Source organism: Manis pentadactyla, chromosome 3 (assembly GCF_030020395.1).
Source record: "Manis pentadactyla isolate mManPen7 chromosome 3, mManPen7.hap1, whole genome shotgun sequence".
In the NCBI taxonomy this organism is placed as follows: Eukaryota; Metazoa; Chordata; class Mammalia; order Pholidota; family Manidae; genus Manis; species Manis pentadactyla.
The window spans coordinates 54,101,826-54,122,917 of NC_080021.1; the positions used below are offsets into that span (position 1 = coordinate 54,101,826).

At 35.1% G+C, this 21,092-nt stretch overlaps 1 protein-coding gene across 15 annotated transcripts in view; it reads right to left on the bottom strand.

Moving 5' to 3' along the window:
* RALYL (RALY RNA binding protein like) overlaps positions 1–21,092 on the bottom strand; it is a 772,833-nt gene that overhangs the window by 137,393 nt on the left and 614,348 nt on the right. For all 15 annotated transcript variants that reach the window (XM_057497924.1, XM_057497929.1, XM_057497922.1 and 12 more), the window contains 2 exons: positions 14,253–14,300; positions 3,910–4,073 (listed from right to left, as the gene is read on the bottom strand). In XM_057497924.1, the coding sequence (XP_057353907.1) occupies positions 3,910–4,073; positions 14,253–14,300 (212 nt within the window). The remainder of the gene's footprint in view (positions 1–3,909; positions 4,074–14,252; positions 14,301–21,092) is intronic.

Genomic DNA, 21,092 nt, shown 5'->3' on the forward strand with positions numbered 1-21,092 from the left:
AGAAAAGATATGTAATATCTAAATACGTAACAGAAGCTGGGGACTAAAACTCTAATGTTTATGTATAAAACCTGAGCTTTTTCACTGGGTATGGGGAAGATAAGGTGTGTAGGGGCAATGATGAAGTAAAAGCTTTCTGAAGTCATATCTTTGATAGAAGTTAGAGTAGCTACTGCTTGATTTGAAAATATTAGTATAGATTCATCTATAACTGATTAATGTATTAATATAGCCACTAATAAAATAGAGAGGCCTAATGGAATACCCAATTTAAGGCAGTTGCAGTAAAAAGATGGGAATTAAAAAAAAAATTCATTAAGCAAAGGTAAGAAAAGGGAAAAAAGAGGAAACAGTAAATTAAACATTTGAATACTATTATATTAATATAACTCGGTATATTAATCAAGCAAGTATAAAAATTAAATTTCTCTGTTAAAAACAAAGACTTTCATAAATAAAATACAGATATTTTTGTACATATGCTGTTTTTAGGAAATATACAAAAATAAAGTGATAGTATTATGGGTTGAAATATGTTCCCCCAAAAGATACACTGAAGTCCTAATCCTAATTACCTATGAATGTGACCTTATTTGGAAATAGATCTTTGTGGATGTAATCAAGATGAGGTCATTAGAATGAACCCTAATCCAATATGATTAATGTCTTCACAGGTAGAGGAGAAGAGACTTGGACACAAAGACACAGGGGAGAACACCATGTGACAATGAAGGCAGACGCTGCAGTGGTGCATCTGTACCGAGGAGTGCCAAGAATTTCCAGCATACCAGACACGAAGAGAGAGGCATGGAAATGACTGTCTCCTAGAGCTTCCAGAGGCAGCCTAGCTCTGCTGACAGCTTAATATCAGACTCCCAGCTTCCAATAACTGTTGTTTTAAACTGCTCACTTTGTGATAATTTAATTTACAGCTGCCCTGAGCAACTAATACACAAAGAAAGGCCCCAAATAAATGGATATATTAGGGAAGTGCAATCCAGAAGAAAAGCTTATACTGGAGGATCAAAGGATCAAAGTATCAGACAAAGTAGAAATCAAGGCTAAAAATAGTGAAAATATATAAATGTAAAAATTGCAATTCTCCAATTCAATAGCTCTGTGACTTTAGGGATATTACTTAACTTTTTTATGCCTCATTTTCCACATATGTAAAACAGAAATAATAATACTTCACATATTGGGCAGTTATGAGGAATAAATGAATTAATATATATAAAATGAATTAACATGTAAATTAATACATATTAATATGTGTTTTAAACAATAGCTGTTACAGAGTGAACACCAAGAAAGTATTAGCTATTACTCATTCTCCTTTTATTAAAAAGCATTATATAAAACCATTCAAGTAATGTGGGATATAAAACAAAACCTTAAGAAAAGACAAACTCCATTAAGTCACTATCATGGTGGAGGATTTTAAATAATCACTTTCAGAATTTGACATCTCAATTTTCTGAGAAAGAGCAAGTGTTAGAAAAGTGGACAATATACATTATCTATAGATAATACATTATTATCTATAGATACACATTTATTCTATAGAAGTGTGGGTAATCCAATCAAAAAGGTAAAACACTCAAATATTTCTATACTAAAAGCAGAAAATATTTTCTATTTTCCATTTAGAAAATACAATTATTATGGAACTAAGAGAAATTTTTAATAAGATCCTCCAAAAGGTTTTTATAATATCCATTCTCATGATCCAAGAAAACTAGAAATAAAAAAATAAAAAGACCAAAACAAACATAACCATTTAAATATTAAGATGTTTACCTCAAAATAAGCTCAAGAAATTGCTACTCTTCTCTACAACATTGGGATGTATCAAGAGATTGAATCCTAGAAATGGCCACAGACCAATGGTTCTAAACCAGGGTGGTGCCACCTCCTTAGGGAAGATTTAGAAATATGTAAGAGTACATATTGTTGTTACAAAAACTGAGAAGTGCTACTGGCATTTAGGGTTTGGGGGGTCAGGAATGCTAACAGTTCTGCAAAGCTCAGAGTACTCATACAATGTAAACTACCATGGCCAAAATGCCAATAATATTCTCATTGAGAAACAGTGTTTTAAAAGTGACCACAGGGCAAGGAATCCACAGGTACTTACAATATTTCTATTTGAAATTAAATTTCCATGGTAAGAAAGTCTCCCATAAACCTAGCGGCAATTCAATGTTTTATTTTCCACAGCAAGTACCAAATTCAGGAACTTTCATCATTTTTGACAATAATCCGAGAGCATATCAGACTCATTTTAGAAACTGCTGCAGAAACTCATTTTCTTTTATTACCAAGACTCAAAAAGGGAATTCATATTTATCCATAGAATAGATAAATGGACAAATAAGTACATGGGGAACTGTAAATTGATTTAATTTGCTATTTGGATTATTAGCTAAATCCAATTCTGAGCACACCAAACTTTAGTCAATTACCAAAAACATCAGTGCTCCAGTAACTATTTTTTACACATTCTCATGTAAAAACAAAGTATTTTGACAGTGTTCTTTCTTATTATTTCTGATGATACTAAGGCAAAAGGCAATGTTCTACAGTAGATAGCATATGGGGATGGGAATGAAGAGACATGGGTTCTAGTCTGGGCTCTACTGTTTCTCTGTTTACTTATCAATAAAATTGGGTAACAATGTTTGCCTTACTTGTCTGAAAAGGTTGGCATGCAAAGTAACTACAAAGTCCCTACAGCGTGGGGGCTACCAAACTGCTGGAACTGACCTCCATCACCTCTCTGACGTAATTTCCAGCCGTATTTCCCCTCCCCCACTCTGCGGTGGTCATTCTGGTTTCCTTGTTCTCTGACTAATGACAATGTAATGTCTTTGTCATGACCATTCCCTCTGCCCAGAATGTTCTGCCCCTGAGAGCTTTCGAGCTCACTCTGTCACTCTCATACTTCCATACGTCTCTGCTCAAATGCCACCTATAGAAAGGTATAGTCTATGCTATCCTATGAAATATAGAGCTCTCAATTTCCTCTTTTTTCTGCTTTATTCTTTGACACAGTTATGACCCACTGTGTAATTTCTCATATTTTAATTTGTTTGCTTATTTTCTGTTTCTTCTGCGCTGGAATGTAATCTCAAGGAATGCAAGAAATTTTGCTATTCTTTCCTTAGGAGTAATATTCTAATAACAAAACAGAGTTTTTCTGAATACACATATAAAATATTTAGAGTGTGTTTAGTTGGGAAGTTTTTATCTTTACTTTTTACTAATTAATGTGAATTTATGTAAATATTTTATTTTTATGACATAAAATACGTTTTCAAACACATAACTCTCATAATGATTGAGACTAGTCTGTTACACTTTTAACATCTCTACTATGTAGTTTGCTTATTTAATTATCCCACTGTTCAAATATTCAAATCATAAATTAATTTTGCATAGTGTTTCCTTGAAAAGATAGTACATGCACTCTCTTTTGAAGTGAAATTTTTTCTTCCCTAAACAGGTTGATAATATGGGCTAATGTTGAAACCACAGTGTTGCTCATGTGAAACCTTCATAAGGTTGATATCAATGATACCTTAATTTTAAAAAAACTTTAAAAATGTGGAACATGTTATAGTTCTTTAATATGTTATAAACTAGGTTGGCCAAGAACCCATTATTCGTCTGATAAAACAGTTTTCAAATGGCCCTGGGTTTTGTTAGTCATGGTTGTGTCTGCCTTCCCTACTGCAACATAGTGTGTGGCAAACAGGGACCATTTCTCATTTATTTTATAATTCTCTAATACTTTGAACATAGCAGCCACTCTGTAATTATTGATTAATTTATTGAATATGGGCATTCATGCAATGATAAATATCTCATCCTTCTTTAAAGGGAGGTAAAGCAAGGAAGATGACTTACATTTAGAGCCTGATGAAGAAGACCCACTGACAGTAGATCTTGATCCCCCTTTCATGGAAAAGACTCCTTTTCCTCTGCGAGTCGTCGTTACAGCCACTCTGGGGCGCTTCAGTGGAATTACTGCGCGGGGAGGCGGAGGCACACGCCCATGGTAATCAAATAACCTGGGTAAAACACAAATGTGGCTGAGAGTTGGTTTATGCCTACATGTTCTATCAAATGTATGAAATGATTAAGAGAATGACGTTGTAGAGAACATCAATAACTGTTTTTGTTATTGTTATTCTCACACAGTTATTGACTGGAAGATTCATTTTTCACTAAAGAAATAGGATGCTAACTAGACTGTGCATTCTGATCCTCCACTATGAACTGATTTTTAAAGTATGAAAGGACAAGGAGCTTTGTTCCAATAGTACCATGCCATTTGTTGAAACCATGCTGACCTTCATTGCCAAGTGTTATTTCTTTGCTTGGTTTAACAGATTTGCCCTTCTTAGGAACAGAAATCTTCCTCTTGCATGTCAACACTTATTAGCACATTAGTTTGAAAAGAGGAAAAGATCATGCAGAATCAGGAACAAAGCAAAGCAAATTCTTGTTCCATCAGAAAATAGCTCAGAAGGAAAAAAAATTGCAAGTAGACTAGCTTAAAGAAAGCATACTATGAGAGACAAACCAGTCCTCTCTCTAAGGACTTTTTAAGTAATGAAAGTCTCTCACTGTAGAAAAATGGGACAAAGTTTGAATGGGTGCTATCAAAAGGACAAAACTTTGTTGATTAAAGTACTGGGGGAAATATTTATCAGGATATCTTTTCATTATTCTGACCATTTGCTATATGTGCAAATTGAGACTAGAGATATTTGTATAGTTAGCTATTGAAATTTTCTCTAACAAAAAAGTGTACCAATAAAACTCCTAGAATCTTTTGCTAGAAAGTGAAAAATGATGTTCACCACAATCATTGCATTCCCATTAAACAATGAAAGGAAGAAAAGTACGAGTATTTACTCCTTTATATAAATAGGTAATTCATAGATTTAAAACCTTCACCTTACTTATACAGTGTACACATAAACAACAAATTTTTGTGTGACTTGGCACATTTGAGAAGCTTAAAAGGTCAGAGAAAAGATATGAGAATATATTTACTCATTTATTTTAAAAACTATCAGTGAGCCAGATGTGTTTTTATGTTACTCACTATAAAGAGAACACCATTATTGACTTAGAATGATGATTGATACATATTTTACTGTGACACTATTATATGGATTATTTTCCCATAATTGCCTCAAAACCATCAATAAAAATAATCCATTATGAATGTCAGAACTGAGAAAACTAGAACAGGAAGAAAATAAAATAGCTTCTATAGAAGTTATTTCATAAAATTACATCTTATTTATGCATACAGATGAAAATGTGATAATCCCTTTTCAGAAAATAATAAATGAAATGTAATAAAAATTAAGATAGGCTGATTTCCAAATATTCATTCAGAACATTTGAAACTATGGCACTATGGGGGAAAAAAAGTAATATACAGCCCACATTTAAAGCAGAACTTGGTACTAGTAATGTCTTTTATAGTACAGAGCTAAAGTGTTCAAAAACGATTTGGAAACATACTGGGGAAAAACTAAGAGGTGTCTGGAAAGGCAAAGAAATGAAATGAGACAGAGTTCAAGAGAGGTGCCATCCTCTGCGAATAAGCAAAGTCCATTACAGCTGAAGAACTGCTAGCAAAGAAGGGGTCATGGATGTCAACACATTATAGTTTGCTTCAAAGATTACAGGCGGGGTGAGGCTGAAGAGGGTCATGAGTTTCACCCATACCACAAGGGGCTGGGAAATCAAAAGGGTCAACTAAACCTGCTCCTCATTTCAATCACAAAACAAGGTCTACATTAGTTATTTGTAAGTTGAATTCACAGAGCACCTTAAGTCAGTGAAACAAAATATGAAAGTACTTTTCATGAGCTACCACACCCAAAGCTATTGAGGGAAAAGAAAATATGGCAATTGACTCATCTCTTCCAGGGTAGAAGTTGCTGCTAGAGATGAAAGGCAAGCTCTTTTGGAGGGACTACTTCCCCAGGCCATGAAAGAACAATTTAGGTTCATTAAATAAGCTAATCTATAAATTGGGTTAAGAAAATTTCTAAGCACATCTAAAATATATAATTATGGAAGAATGCTGTAATGAAAATACAGGCCAAGTAAAGCCACCATATTCATTGGTACTTCAATTACAGCGCTATTCAGCAGTATTTATGGAGAACTGAAATGTCTATCAGTGTTTCTATTGCTTCCCCCAGCCAAGGTTTACAGAGCCTCCAGTGTTGGCCAGGCCTGATCATGTTGAGAAAAGAGAGCTGCATTTTTCATTGTATTTGTGACATAATTTTAGTATGTGGCATACATTTTAGTAACACACTCAGCATGTGTTGTATCCATTGTTGTCATTTCCTATAGAGTGTAGCCCTTGTTCTCTGAATATTTTGGAGAGCTGCTTCAAAGGGAGATGCCTCCTCCTTTACCAAAGAATCAGGTTAAGGTTTTACAGTTCTTTCTGCTACTCTGATGGGAAGATATGTAGCATGATAACTTCAGTTTTTAAAAGTGACATGTAATTTACAAAACAAAACTAAGGAGAAGTATGGGCACATAACACGAAAGCATAATTTTTGACACTTAAATGTAAATTTGACATTTAATGGAGTTGGGGGAGTTTCTTAATTTTCAGTGGGCATACTTGAGTTTATAAAAGGAAGGAAGATTGGCTATTGTCCTAATATGTAAAAACATAACAAGTTGAGGATGGAAAGGGGGCAGGTTTTCTGGGATTGTAAAATGGGATGGATGCAGGGGTTCTTCTAATGTAGAGGCAGCCCATGAAGGAGACACAAGCATTGGTTTTCTCATCAGAATTCTGTCTGTAGCAAATCAGAAATTTTGCCTTTACAGAGTATTAGATTGGCAAAAACAGTGTTGAGGGAAAGGACTACAGACTAGCAATAAAGATTTTAATCCAATAGAAATAAAGTGAATCTAAATTTCAACGTTTTTAAAAGCTTAAAATTTCTTCCTTTCTCTTATTGTCTTGTTCCTTTCATTTTTAGAGTTATATCCCCTGTCCTTGTCTTTAATGGTTCTTCATTTTCCCTAGTTGCTTAGTCAGAATACTGTTTTCCCCCTAATATTTAGTGGTCAAATAGTTATTGATTTATAATGAAGCCAAATGCATAATCTTTCCTTCCCCAAGGCCTTTTAAAAATAAAATCTCTAAAACACCCAAGAATACTGTTTTCCCCCTAACATTTACTGGCAAATAGATAATGGTTTATAATGAAGCCAAATATATCTCCCTTCCCCAAGGTCTATTTTAAAATAAATACTTTAAAAGACCTACTCTCAAGCAGTAAGTAAAATAAATGTGGCCAGATTTTAATAAGAACAACCCATTGAGGAAATTTGAGGATTTAACTTTTTATTTAATAAACATTTTTACTTTACATGTGCCCACTTGTTTGAAATTTTGTTTGCCTTAATAATATCTGAGATATGTAATTTTATTACCTAGCAAAAGCTCAAAAGTGGTAAATAATTTTAGTATCAATTTACTTGATAAAAATAGGCAGAAGTTTTCTCTAGGAAGAATAAGCATATTAACTTTAAAAGGTAGCTGCTTTTAGACAAAGGCAATTTAATGGCAAACTGACATAAAATTCATATAATTTCAAATGCTTGTTTTTATTAAAGGCTTGTTCTTTTTAAACTTAACAATAATAAAGCAACATTTTAGACAAACACATGCAAAAATACAACTCCCAATCTCACACTATAAAACAGCTACTATCATTCTCTAATCTTTATTCCACAATTATCATAATTTTAACATAATTGAAAACAAAATATATGTACAGCAATACAGTCTGGCTGATTCTCTTTAGTTTATATTAAAAACATTTCTCAAGTCTGCTAAATTGTCTTCCTAATGTTTATTTTAATTGCTGTGGTGCATTTTTCAAGTAGATATATCCCATTCTAATAAATAATTACCCAATGGACTTTTGACTTAATGCCTGTTTTTCACTGTCAACTAATGTGATTTTAAAATTCAATAAAAAAATTGCAAAATGTAATATCTGCATAGTATTTTGTCACAAAATACAAAATTTACATTTTCGATAGCAATTTCAAGAATTGATAATTACCTGTTTTCTTCTAAATTTTGCTGAGGAAAAGAGTTCATTTTTCTTACTTACGAATCAAAATGTATAGCTACAATGAGTTTAACACTAACAAAGTATGTGGTCTGGACTAGGAGCTAAATAACTAGGCTGCTCAAAGCCAAAACCTGAGATAGAATTTAGAGCCATGATATCAGTGGGGCCTTTTAGCAAAAAAATGAAGATTAGTAACTAGAGGATGAGAGAAAATCTTCCCTTGTGTCTTGATTCAACCTTGAACCCTCCTCTTCAGCATGCTTAACTTCCCACAGATGTATACTCTATAAAACCAAATTAAGGTGCCTATTCATTTTAAGAAAGGATATATTTGAAATCCACATGAAGAATTCTTGCAGCCTACTATTATTTATGTTTTTCTAGACTGCTTGAACCACTCAAAATTCATAAACTCGTTTATAAAATTTTCATCCTGACTTAAAATAAGCTTTTGGTTACAAGTGAATCAGAAAATGATTTTTAATGTCATACTTCACTTGAGACCAGTAAATGAATAATTTCTATTACTGTTTTTTGTCATTAAACTTTTCCAAGATTTTTCAGTGAAGTTTTCTCACAGGATCTTGTGCAAATACTCCTTGAACATGCTTTTAAAGACATGTTAGTTGAAATCTTGAATTAATGTTTTTGCAATATTTTGACCTTATCATAATCCTTTCATTTCTACAACTTTGCTATCTGCTATATTCTGCATATAGCTTTGGGTAATTAAGAAGTTAATATATTTAAATAGGAATTGTGAGCTTATAAATCAATAAAATGATTATCTCATTTAGTTCTTATAATTCTGTAATGTGATGATTGTTAAGTCATTTTGCCCATCAAGGAAACTTGTGACAAAGGAATGAAATGACTTGCCCAAGTTTTACCAGTAAACACATGCACAGCTAGGTCTGAAATTTATGTCTTCTGACTCCAATTCATACCCTTTGTCAATGATACCATGCTGTTATTTCCAAATGTTTTAAGTTGAATACCATTCTACCAGATGGTAATTTAAATTTGCATAATGAAACAGACATTGTCTTTTGCTAATACGTTTTTCCAATATTCGCGAATATATATACTGTGCTCTATAATCAATGATCTGAAACCACTGCACCTTGACTTATTTTTTTCATTAACTGCAACTCTAGCAGCTTCTCTTCTGTTAATCTACACAAGGTCAAAATGACTCCAGAGTTGAAAAATTCCCATTTTGAATCACTTAATATGTATATGTATATTTTTTTCTACATGGTAAAGCACCCTTCACATATCTTTCTCTATTAACAGAAGGTTACTCATTACTGAAGGTTATAAGCTGCTCAGGGCTCTTCCTGAAACTATTGAAAAAAGGTTGGATTAAACTGATAATATATCAGAAATTGAAAACATTCCCTGGGGAGATTCAATGCAATTTTAGGTTTACATATCCTTTTATCTTACTTGGAGGAAGAGTATACTTAAGATTAGTTTTAATAACATGTAATGTCCTTTATTTAGAGTCATACTTGACCTTTTAAAAGAAAACACCATTGAATGTTATAAATTATTGGGTGGTGCTTTGTGTAAAATAAAAAGATGAAAGTTTGGAATACCCACCGCAGTCTGTATTATTTTGTGATACTCTTCATGATGCGTGAAACCATGGATAGGCATGAAATTAGTCTTCTGGAAAGTTACTGCTGAGGCCGAAGCATCAAAACAATCACAGTAAGATGGAATTTTGTGTAAAGAAGTTTTCTAAGCTAAAACTATCTAAGGGTTCAAAATCCCCAACTACATTAGAACCCCCAAACCTGGCAGAGAGCAGATACTAACATGATGGGGATGTATGTCGGTTCCTAAGCTATTTCATTTCAGCTTCAGACCCACCTTTAGCCACAGCTGGGGTAGGGACGCTGCACCCCCTGTTTCTGTGGGGGCCAGCTGGGCCCCTTGCTAGGCTCAGCCAGTAAAGGACTGTGAGGGAGACCACAAGATTGGAGCAGGAAGACAGGACTGGACCCTTCCTGTTTGACTTCCTGTTCTTGTCAGCACTACTCCAGCCTTATTTCTTCACGCTGGCATCAACAATATGCAGGAGTTGCTGAGTCCAGTTGAGTAGTTTTGCAACACTTTCCTAACAGTGTCTGCACACCCCCCACAAAGGTCTGGGTTCCAGCACACAGGTGCCTCCGATGGCTCAGATACAGCAGCTCTCACTGAATAGAACTTCCTACTCACAGCTCCAGCACTCAATTTCCCTTTTTGACTATAAATTTTGATAATCCCAACCTCTTCCTCTGTTTCCCCAGCCCTTGAGGTGGTGGCTGCCTTCTGTAGCTGCTAATTCCATTATACCATTATGCTTTCTTTTTACTTTTTCAGTGCCTTAATACCCAGTTAGAAAGTTTTTACATACAATTACCTCTATTAAATATAACTACGTGATTTCTGTTTTCCCCACCAAAAATAAATCAGCCTGGCATTAAACAGCAGAGTGCTCTTTTTGTGCAGGTAAGTATGTTCAGCGGCAGCTGGAATGCACTGAGCAGAAGCGAGAACAATAAAAACAGAATAATCCAGATGTGTCACAATGGACTGTTATGGAAGGTCAGCTGACCAACCAGTTTATTTTTCAGCCAGAGACACTGCTATATGAATGTCAGTATAAGAAACACATTCACCATCACTGTTAATGGTTACTATTAACTGTTATTAGTAGCTAATATTGATTAAGCATTAAAAATATACCAGGCATAATGCTGATCATTATATATACGTTACTGCATTAAATCCTCAGAACAATCTTATGGGGCATGAATTAATTTCATGCTCAGTTCATGAGTGAGACAACAGGTGTCATGGTATTAAACAACTTGCCCAAGTTTGCACATCTAGTAAAAAGAGGAAAACTTAACTATAAATAAAGAGCGTAATTTATAAGGAATCGCTGTGGATAAAATCATTAGCACTGACTTCATAAGCTCTTTGCTTTGTCCAACCCCACATTCTGTTTCCCTTTCATGGGAATCTGGTTCACAGGGAACTCCCAACCACATCACTAGTGGCAAATGCTCTGTCTTTCTTAGACAAGTGCAAAAAATGGAAAATAGACTAATGACAACACAGATTGCTCAGACAATCTGTTAGCAATACAACCATACTGATCTTTCACACACTTATAAGCCAAACAGATTTCATATAAAACAAATAAATGATTTGGGAAATTGTTCAGAGTTAGCTTTCTTGTGTAGTGAAGAGTCATCTGAAAGCTTCAGGCTCTATAATTAATTGCCTGGTTAAGGCTCTTGTTCTTTGGTAGGTAAGATACAACCATCCATCTATCATCTATCACTAATTTTATTGAGCTGTAATTTATACACAGTAAAATGCAGATCTTCACTTCCTTTTAAAGATGAGAAAACTGAAAACCTGACTTCCTTCCTCAAAGTTACAAGGTTAGTTACCAAAACTTGGGTTTCCTGCCATTTAGACCCAACTCCATTTTAGGGAGAGATTATTTAAATGTGGCAGGAAGTCACACAATAGAAAATCCTTATGTGATTCCAGTACTAAAATAGTTTCATGCTGCCAGACTAAAATGCAATGTATATCAACCAAAAATGGTATTTATAGCCATTAGGCCAGTGTTTTGCATCTGCAAAAAGAAAGCTATAATAGAAAATACAATAGAAAATAAAGTTTTCAGAGTGTATAATGGCTATCTACAGGTTATCTTAGTAGTAAATGGGATTATTTTAATGCTGCCAGATTCTCACATCATTTTTAGGGCAAGTTATTACAAGGTATTTATATTTAAAACAAAATATTATAGTTTGTTCAAATTATAAAAATGATTTGAGAAAACTATCCTTAAAAATTCATCTTTGATTATAAAGCCATAACTAGGGAAATACCTTGCTCAACTCAGTGGCTTGAACATAGTGGTAATGAAGGGATGGTCGTGGGTCTGATTTCCATTTAGGTAAGGCAATTGATTTTCTTAAACTCCACAAACTGATACTGCTCCTCCTGTTCTGCAAACTCACAGTTGGTTATTGAACCCAATGAATAGGTTACGATTGTAGTATTGTCACTAATTAACTGTGATCTTGAGAAAACCAAATCTCTCTAAATCTGAGGGGATGAATTAATAGACAAATCGAGCATCCATTAAATGTGGGACTTAATGAGAGTGCCTGGGGACACAACAATGAGCAAAACTGAACATCTGTCCTGCCCTAGTGGAGGAAGGCAGGCTGATGTAGTCAGTCACAGTCATCAAAGAAAAAAATGGAGCAAAAAAACTAGGAGAAGAGCTGTGAAGGAACAGTACTGGGAACAGAGGAACCTAATTTAGTCTGAGAGCAGTGTTCATGCTGAGATCTGAAGGGTAAAGTCCAGTTAACTAGATGGTGGAGGGAGGTCTGAGGAGAGGGAATTGCAACACATAGGAAGGTCCTGAGGCAGGAAGGAGATGATGCTCTTGTGGAACTGAAAAAGACCTATGGGGCTGCAGCAAAGTAAACAAGCCCCTTTTAAGGGGTCACAAAATTTTTTCCCCTTTTTAAAATGTCTATTGCCAACTATTTTTTCCAGTTTGCATTTTTATACTTTGGGACCTTTTTTGATTGAATAGAAAGTATAATTAAAGACTTATAAGATATTTACCTTATTTTTTTTGGTCCATTATTTATCTATGTAGTTGTTCCTCAATTTGTATATCTTTGAATTTCAATTACCAATGATAAGTTAAATAACACCTGTCTCCCAACAGCACATACCAAATTTCAGTTACCACAATATATTAACTGTGAGTAACTTCCTAAGGTCCAAACTTTGCTGCTAGTTTTTCAGTCCACAAATCATTTTGCAAATGACAGATGTGTATTGTGATCAGTGATGAGTCACCTCACTTCTTTCCTAGTGTGTGATGGTCGCTGTGCATCTGTTATTCAGTTCACACACAGACAGCACATGTGTACTTGTACTGTCTCCGTGTCTCCCAGTGATAAATCCTTGTGGATTTTACCAAATGGATAACCAAAAGAGGAACTGGTCAACAAAGATGAAGTGCAGCAAACAATTGAAGAGTGACAACACTGAAAGTGAAATCAAAATTAAATGTGATGGAATCACAGGTGAAATCCATCCTTGGCACTCTTCCATCTGAGAGACTCCAGATATGGAGCCAGAGATAATGAGTAAAAGCAACTATATTGACAGGAATGAGGAAAATAGTTGCAATGTGATGAAAGGGATGACAGTGCCTTAGAGAAGTGATGGTGGCACAGGAACAACACACTGAAGAACTCTCGGAAATGGTCCATGGCTTTGATAAATGTCGAAGTTGATCCAGCCTTAGAAAGAAGTATGATAGCTCACCAAGGGGTGAGAGATGCTTGTTCCGTAAAGTTATATGAGATGAAAGTAAGCACCCAAATACTTTGGATAAGTCTTTTTCACAAGGAACTATAATATATTAATTCTCAATATTTTTACTGTTTTAGATTATGGTATACTAAGTAAATAATAGTCTTACTGTGTTTCCTTATGTATTTATACCTGATAGTAAGAGAGATTTTAATTTTTGACACACATTTCTAAAGGTGATGGAAAATCCAATTTTTCCCACTGATTATTAATATTACCTTGCACGGTTTCCTTTCACACTGCCATGCAGAGCAAGAACTGCCTATAATTTTTACTGGATCTGGCCAACACAGCATTTTCAATGTGTCATATGAAAGAAGATGAAGTGTTTTAGAAGGTTGGAGTCATGTTCTAAAATTCTTCAGTCTTGAAGAATTCTAAGTCAACAATAGACTTGGAAAAAAATACTGGTTAATTAAATCTTTAAAATCTTACCCAAATATCAGAGACCAAAATTAGGCGTTAGTACCTTTGAAGTCCTAAAAGTCCAAGATGTACAATATATCAGTAAGTACAATGAAAATATAGGAAAATCTGTCTACATTAAAATATTTGGGACTTAACAAAGCATTTTATTTTTACTATAAAATATTGTAAACATGTCAATCAATACCTGTGAGTGAAATGTGCAAAATAGTTAAAAGATAACTTAAATCACAGGTAAACAAGGATGAAAATTTTACATACCGATTGTAGAAATCTTCTCTGTAATAATCATAGTCAAAGACATAACCACTGAGGAGAGAAACAAAAAATTTGTTGACATTTGTTTCAACCACATTAATTTTGGTATTAATTTATGTTATACAAAAAACATGTCACATTTTAAATACTATTTTTCAATGTAATAGGTAACCAAAGGGCTTTATAAGATAATGTACAACTATTATTATGTCTGATAATATAGATAATGGTAATGGTTTGTATGGATTGGAATGAAAGATAAGAGCAGGTAGCAAAAAAAATTTTTTTAATATTTATAATTAAATGTGAATAAAAATTGTTTTCTAGATAAGATATAATATAGTTATCCCTTCTTATTAAGGTCCATACAATGAGGATAAATAATGAACAAAAATACATAAGGTCCATACCAAGAGACTAAACAATGAACAAAAGGTATAGAAATAATATAATTGGAAAGGTTTAATAACCCATTCAGAGTGGTAAATAGAAATGTGGTCTCCTAAAAAATTCACCATGTTATTTTCATTCTAACAATTTATGACTCAATACATAAAGAAAAAAATTTTAAGGCTACTTTGACTGATGTAATAATAACTTAATATTTTTGGGTATTTAAGTACAAATTAGGGAGTGCATTTCAGTTATAAGATTATCACTAAGCTTCTTTCTTTGTGTGTGCTTTTTCCCACCCCAATGCAGTCACTATTCATCAGTGCAACAAGATGCCACAGATCCACCATGTATTGCTAAGTTTCTTAAAGGAATATATAATAAAAGTTGCCCCCATCCCCTTATATAATTGTTGGAGTTTACAAAGCACTTTAGATTCATTATTTCCTTTTAATTTTAGTCCCTAAAACAATGCTGATGGATACTGCAACTGAATGAAACTAAGGTGCAAAGGACCTAAGTGTCTCGCTGGAATTTCTGTCACTAGTAAGTGACTGAGCTGAGACCAGAGGAAAAAAAAAATCTTCTGAATTCATGTCTGGAGATTTTTTCACCACACTGTGCAACCCACCCAATATGGAAGAAATTTAATCTCATGATGAATGGAGTATCTATACTACAAAGGAGTAATTATTTTTAATTTTTTTATCATCATAAAAAAGACATAAAATTTACCGCTTTAACCACTTGTAAGTATACAAAATTCAATGACATGAAGAACATGTACAGTGTTGTGCAAATATCACCACAATCCATTTCCAGAATTTTTCATCATCCCAAACAGAGATTCTTCCATTAAACAGTAACCAGTTTCTGCTTTCCTCAGCCCCTGGTGACCTCCATTCTACTTTCTGTCTCTGAATTGCCTATTCTAGCTTCCTCATGTACATGGAACCATACAGTATTTTTCCTTTTTAGTCTAGTTTATTTCAATTATCAGATTTTTAGATTTTATCCATGTCATAGTACACATCAGAATTTCATTCCTTTATGATTGAGCAATATAACATTATGTATATATACATACCACTTTTTATTTATCTATTGTTACAGATTTGAATTGTTTCCACCTCTTTGCTGTTGTGAATAATGCTATTACAGGCACTGGTGTACAAGTATTTGTAGTCTCTGCTTTTATCCCTTTTGGGTATATATACCTAGAAGTGCAATTGCCTGATCATATAATAATTCTATGTTTAACTTTTTGAGTTTCCATTATATGACAGACAAGGAATTTTTATATTTCCCAAGATCAACTTAACAGTCCTTTAGTTTGTAACTAATCTTAGGTCAGGAAAATCAAAATAATACATTAAAGAGGACTTGTAGTTCCTGGTTTTAGGGATAAATGAATGTATAGCTCCTCACACTCATTACATACAGGTGGGAAAAGTCTGATATAGCATGCCTGGCCCATTGGACTGGTTTGGTTCTGCATTCTGAATTTGAACTAAATTCTGAAGTACAAAGTGAAGACCTGCTCCAGGGGAGGGTCTGGATGGAGCCCGAGCATTGTCCAGCCAGAGCAATGCTGCCGTGTCCTCCTATACAAACCAAGGACAAGATCATTGCCTAAAGAGTGAAAGCAAAAGTAGGCACTTGTGTCTTACAATCACAGATTGTTAAAGCAGTAATGTTTTAAACTTGAGTTTATATTGCTGGTTTAGACACAGCTCTGATGTGAAGGGACACTAAACAACCTACTGGTGACCAACAAACCCTCAAAACCTTCCTGGCATGGCAGTACATACACCTTTTTCATTGTGATTCACTGACTTCTGCCAATAAAGGGTATGATGACACATGATCCATGATCCAATCACTTCTGTTTGGACGTCTCAGGTTTAAAGTTGTGCTACTTCTACTCACATTTGTTATGAGTAATCACCATTTTATTGTGTTTGATCACATTTAAGAATATGTTGGTAGATCTCCAAAACTTACTCATTCTATAACTGGAAGTTGTACCCTTTGACTAACATCTTTCCACACCCCCCAGCACCCAGCCCCTGGTAATCACCATTCCACCCTGTTTCTATGAGCTAGGCTTATTTCAGATTCCACATATAAGTGATATTGTACATTATCTTTTTCTGACTTAGTTCACTTAGCACAACACCCTCAAGCTCCATCCATGTCGTACCAAATGACAGGATTCCCTTCTTTCTCATGGTAGAATAATACTCTGTTTATTCTTACCCATTCATCACTTGACTTCAGTAATGGTAATTATGTGATGTGATGGAGATGTTAGCTAACACTAGGGTGGTAATCATTTTGTAATATATTAAGCATATCAAATCAACACACTGTATACCTTAAACTTACACAAGTTATATGTCAATTTTATCTTAATAAAGCTGGAAGTAAATAACATGTAGGTAGAATACAAATGTATGTATAATAGCATTTGTGTCTGGATAACACAAATGAGGTTCCCAACAGTCAAAGCAAAGAAAAAAGTGAAACAGTATATCATTTTAAGAACTTTGTCTATCTGGGAAAGGAAACATTCTACTTATGGAAACCCTATTCTTTATGCTTTTATATACATTATCTCATTTAGCTTTAACAACAATCTTTAAGATATAGAGTATTATTCCAATCTTATAGGACACTGAGAACCAGGGGTATTGAATAGCCTAGAAAGCACAGGTAAGTGTTCTAGTACAGCATCGTCATCCATGTGCTCATTTATCAAAACTGGTTAAGAACATGTGTGCTAGGAACTGTACTAGGCCCTAGATTAAGAAGCAGAATAGGTGCCAAACTTTGATAAATACCAATTAGTGAACACAGATGGCTTAATCATATTGATTAACCTTCCCACTACTCCCACTAGCTCACCCCACCGTTTACAGACAAACTCTTCTGCTTTTTGTTTCAGCAGAGTTGAGGTCACCCTCTGTCCTCTATTTCAGTGTCCTGAGTAACGTTTTCCCCTTGCCTGTTTAAGTTGCTTGGTGCGATTTCTCTTTGACAGTGGTGGAGAAAGAAAATAAGCTGATGCACAAAAATAATTTACAACAGGAAACACTTAGAAGGAAATGAATGAGAAAAAAACAGAGGGGAAGAACTATTTAAAGAGATTGGTCAGGGCTGGCTGGCCTCTCTGAGGAGGTGACATACAACTGGAGGCTTGAAGAATGAGAAAGGCCCTAGCAAGAGCCGGGGGAGAAAAGACACAGACAACAGGACCAGAAAACACAAAGGCACAAGTTAGGAGAAACCTTAATAGACTCAGTGAAGCAAGAAGGCCAGCCCTGGGCTACCGCACTGCTTAAACAGGAAATGGCTGTGTTCTAGGCAACAACTGCAGCAGAAAAGATGGAGGGGTGGAGCCAGATCAAGATGTTTGGAGGCAGACTCTACTACACTTCCCACTGTTCCAGCTGAAGAGACTGGGGAGATTGTGTTCCCCTTTGCTGACCCGGGAAGGATGGGGAGGAAGGGCTTCTAGAGGAAAATCTTGAGATTAGTTTTGGGCAAGGTAGCGTTTAGATGCCAATGATATAATCAATAAATACTTTCAAGGTTAATTTGATACTACCTTACTAAGAGGAGCTCCCAGGACAGGGCTTGCTGGTGAAATAAGCCTGGGAGTTGTAAGCATGCTGACGGTAATACAGCTATCAAAAAAGACCTTTTTAGTATAGCACAGAGAAGACAAGTAGTGACTCTATAGCATCTTACTGCGCTGATGGACAGTGACTGTAATGGGGTATGCGGGGGGGACTTGATAATAGAGGGGAATGTAGTAACCACAATGTTGCTTTCATAAGATTGTATATCAATGATACCTTAATAAAAAACAAACAAATAAATAAATTAAGGTAAAATAAAGATATTTTCTGATAAATGAGAGCTGGGAGGATTCTTTCTCAGTAGATACACTAAGTAGTGGTACAGCAAGTCCTTCAGGATAAAGAGAAATAATGCAAGTGGTAAACTCAAATCTGTAAGAGGAATGGAGGAGACCTGGGAGCAGTAAATGAGAGGAATATTTCCTAAAGATAAAATGATCAGTCCATAAACAAGGCATAAAAATCCTAGCTCTCAAGCAGCTAATAACAGAAATTCAAAATTCATGGCAGAAAGATCAATAGGATCAAAGGGAGAAAAACACATCACAGTCAGGGTTGGAGATTTTAACACACCTCTTCTCAGCAACTGAAAGAGTAAGTGAACAAAACTCAGAAAAGACATAGAAGATTGGTTGTGTCCCCTCTGGTCTCTCCTGTCACTGAGAAGTGACTGCAGCGAAAGACTCAGTCGTACCTCCTGCCTTTTAGCCTGGCCTCGAGGGTATCTTCCGACCCACATGACCATGTGAGCCAAACCCTAGGAAGCCCTGCAATGCCTCCTCTGCCCCTGTGTCAGTTCCTGTTTGCCTCTTGGGTTCCGGTTCCACTTCTTCCTTGTTTTATCCCTAAGGGGTTGTTCTTATTTCATTGTGAATATTGCTGTGCATTCAAACAGAATTAAAAGACATTTTTTACCTTGAAAAAAATAGCAAAACAAGACCTTCTTTATAGTGAGTGGAGAAAGAGAGAGAATGGAGGCTGGACCTGTGGATTCTAGACTTTAGAGATCAAGGCAAGAGGACAAGACAGCAAAGTAGGTCAGATATGGCCAGGAGACAGACCTCAGAACTACCCAGCTCTTGAGGGGCTGGCCGCTTATTTGGTAAGGCATCTCTATTAGTTTGCTAGGGCTGCCATCACAGAATACCAAAGCCTGAGTAGCTTAAACAACAGAAATGTATTATTGTTATGCATATCAGTTCTGGAGGCTAGAAATCCATTGGCAACGGGCCTGGTTTCTTCCGAGACTACTCCTGTTACCTTGCAGATGGCTGCCTTCTCACCTGGGTCCCCAGATGATCATCCCTCTGTGCTGTCTGTGTCCTGATCTCCTTTTCTCATGAGGACGCCAGTCCTGTAGGACCAGGGCCCACCCTAATGGCCTCATTTTAGCCCAATCACTTTGACTTTCTCCTTTCAAGGCGGTATCTCTAAGGACAGCCACCTTTTGAAGTCCTGGGGGTTAGGGTTTCAACATGTGAATTTGGGGTGACATAATTAGCCTACAAGAGCACTGAAAAATCTATCTTTATAAACTTCATCTGCAAAATGGTACAGTTTCTAGAATATCATAGGTGCTGGAGAATGAGACAGCACAGTTTCTAGCACATTGTGATACCTCAATGAATTTTCAAAATCATTTTTCATAGAGATGAAATGTAATCAGCGATTTGTCCTTTTGTGCCACTTTTCATCAGACATTTGTTAATTTAAATAAGCTCCATAATCTTAAGGCTTCAGTATATATGATTTTATTCTTCCACAGGTGTTAAGGAGAGCATTTGAAAGGTTTATGAGTAAGATGATAAGAACATTTAATTAAAAATGGTGTAAGTTCATCTTAATTTTTATGTGTCCTCTCTCTCTCTGTAAACTCCTTGAGTGCCAAGCATCCTTTAGATCTTTGTTTCCCAGTTTAATTTTCCTGACAGTGTCTAGCAATCAGAAATTTAATAATAATAACAGTACTAATGATAACAATGTAGAGCAATTACTGATTCTCCTAGATAAATTTGAGCATTTACTAAGTGTCAGACATGGTGCTACACATTTTAGATGCATTAAATAACTATTGTTTGATGGGATGATAATTTTCATACAATGAAAATTCTCATGATTTTCAGTTGTAACCAAATACACAAAAAGAGCATACATAAGGAAAAATTGTTTTATAATCTTTTTTCTGAGACTGTTTTTTTATATTATAAGCTCAGACAGTGGAGTTTAACTGCATAAAGAAAATATGATACTTGGACCAATTAATAAGTATGTTATTTATTTATATCTTAAACATTTAGGAAATATTTCAATAATTTAACAGGCTCTAGAAATTTAAAAATAATAAGAAAACAGTTGCTGCTTAAATTATCTTGTCTAGTATGCTTCTTTTTTTGTACAGTCCTGACTGCTAAAACATATTTAAAAGAACAACATACAGGCTAAACATTCTGAAGTGTTTGATCTCCAGGTCCCACTGACTGCCATTATGAACTCAACTTTACCTGTCAAAGTTAAAAATGAAATGAAATGCACAAACTGACCTGTCCTGATAATCACAACAAGCCTACTTCTGTCTTAATGATTTGGGCTTTTAAACAGAAATGGCTTGGCTACAGTTGGTTCAAGCCATAAACTCTAAAACCAAGATGGATTTCCAAGAAAGAGCAAGAGATTGAAGAAGATGAGGAGATCGCCAGAGGGCAAGGTGGATTTATGCTGGTTTTGTTTTCCCCAGAGTTTCTGCAGCCCTCAATCTTTTTTTTTAAATCTTTACTTTCTCCAGATTTGCTTTCTTAAAAATTCCTTC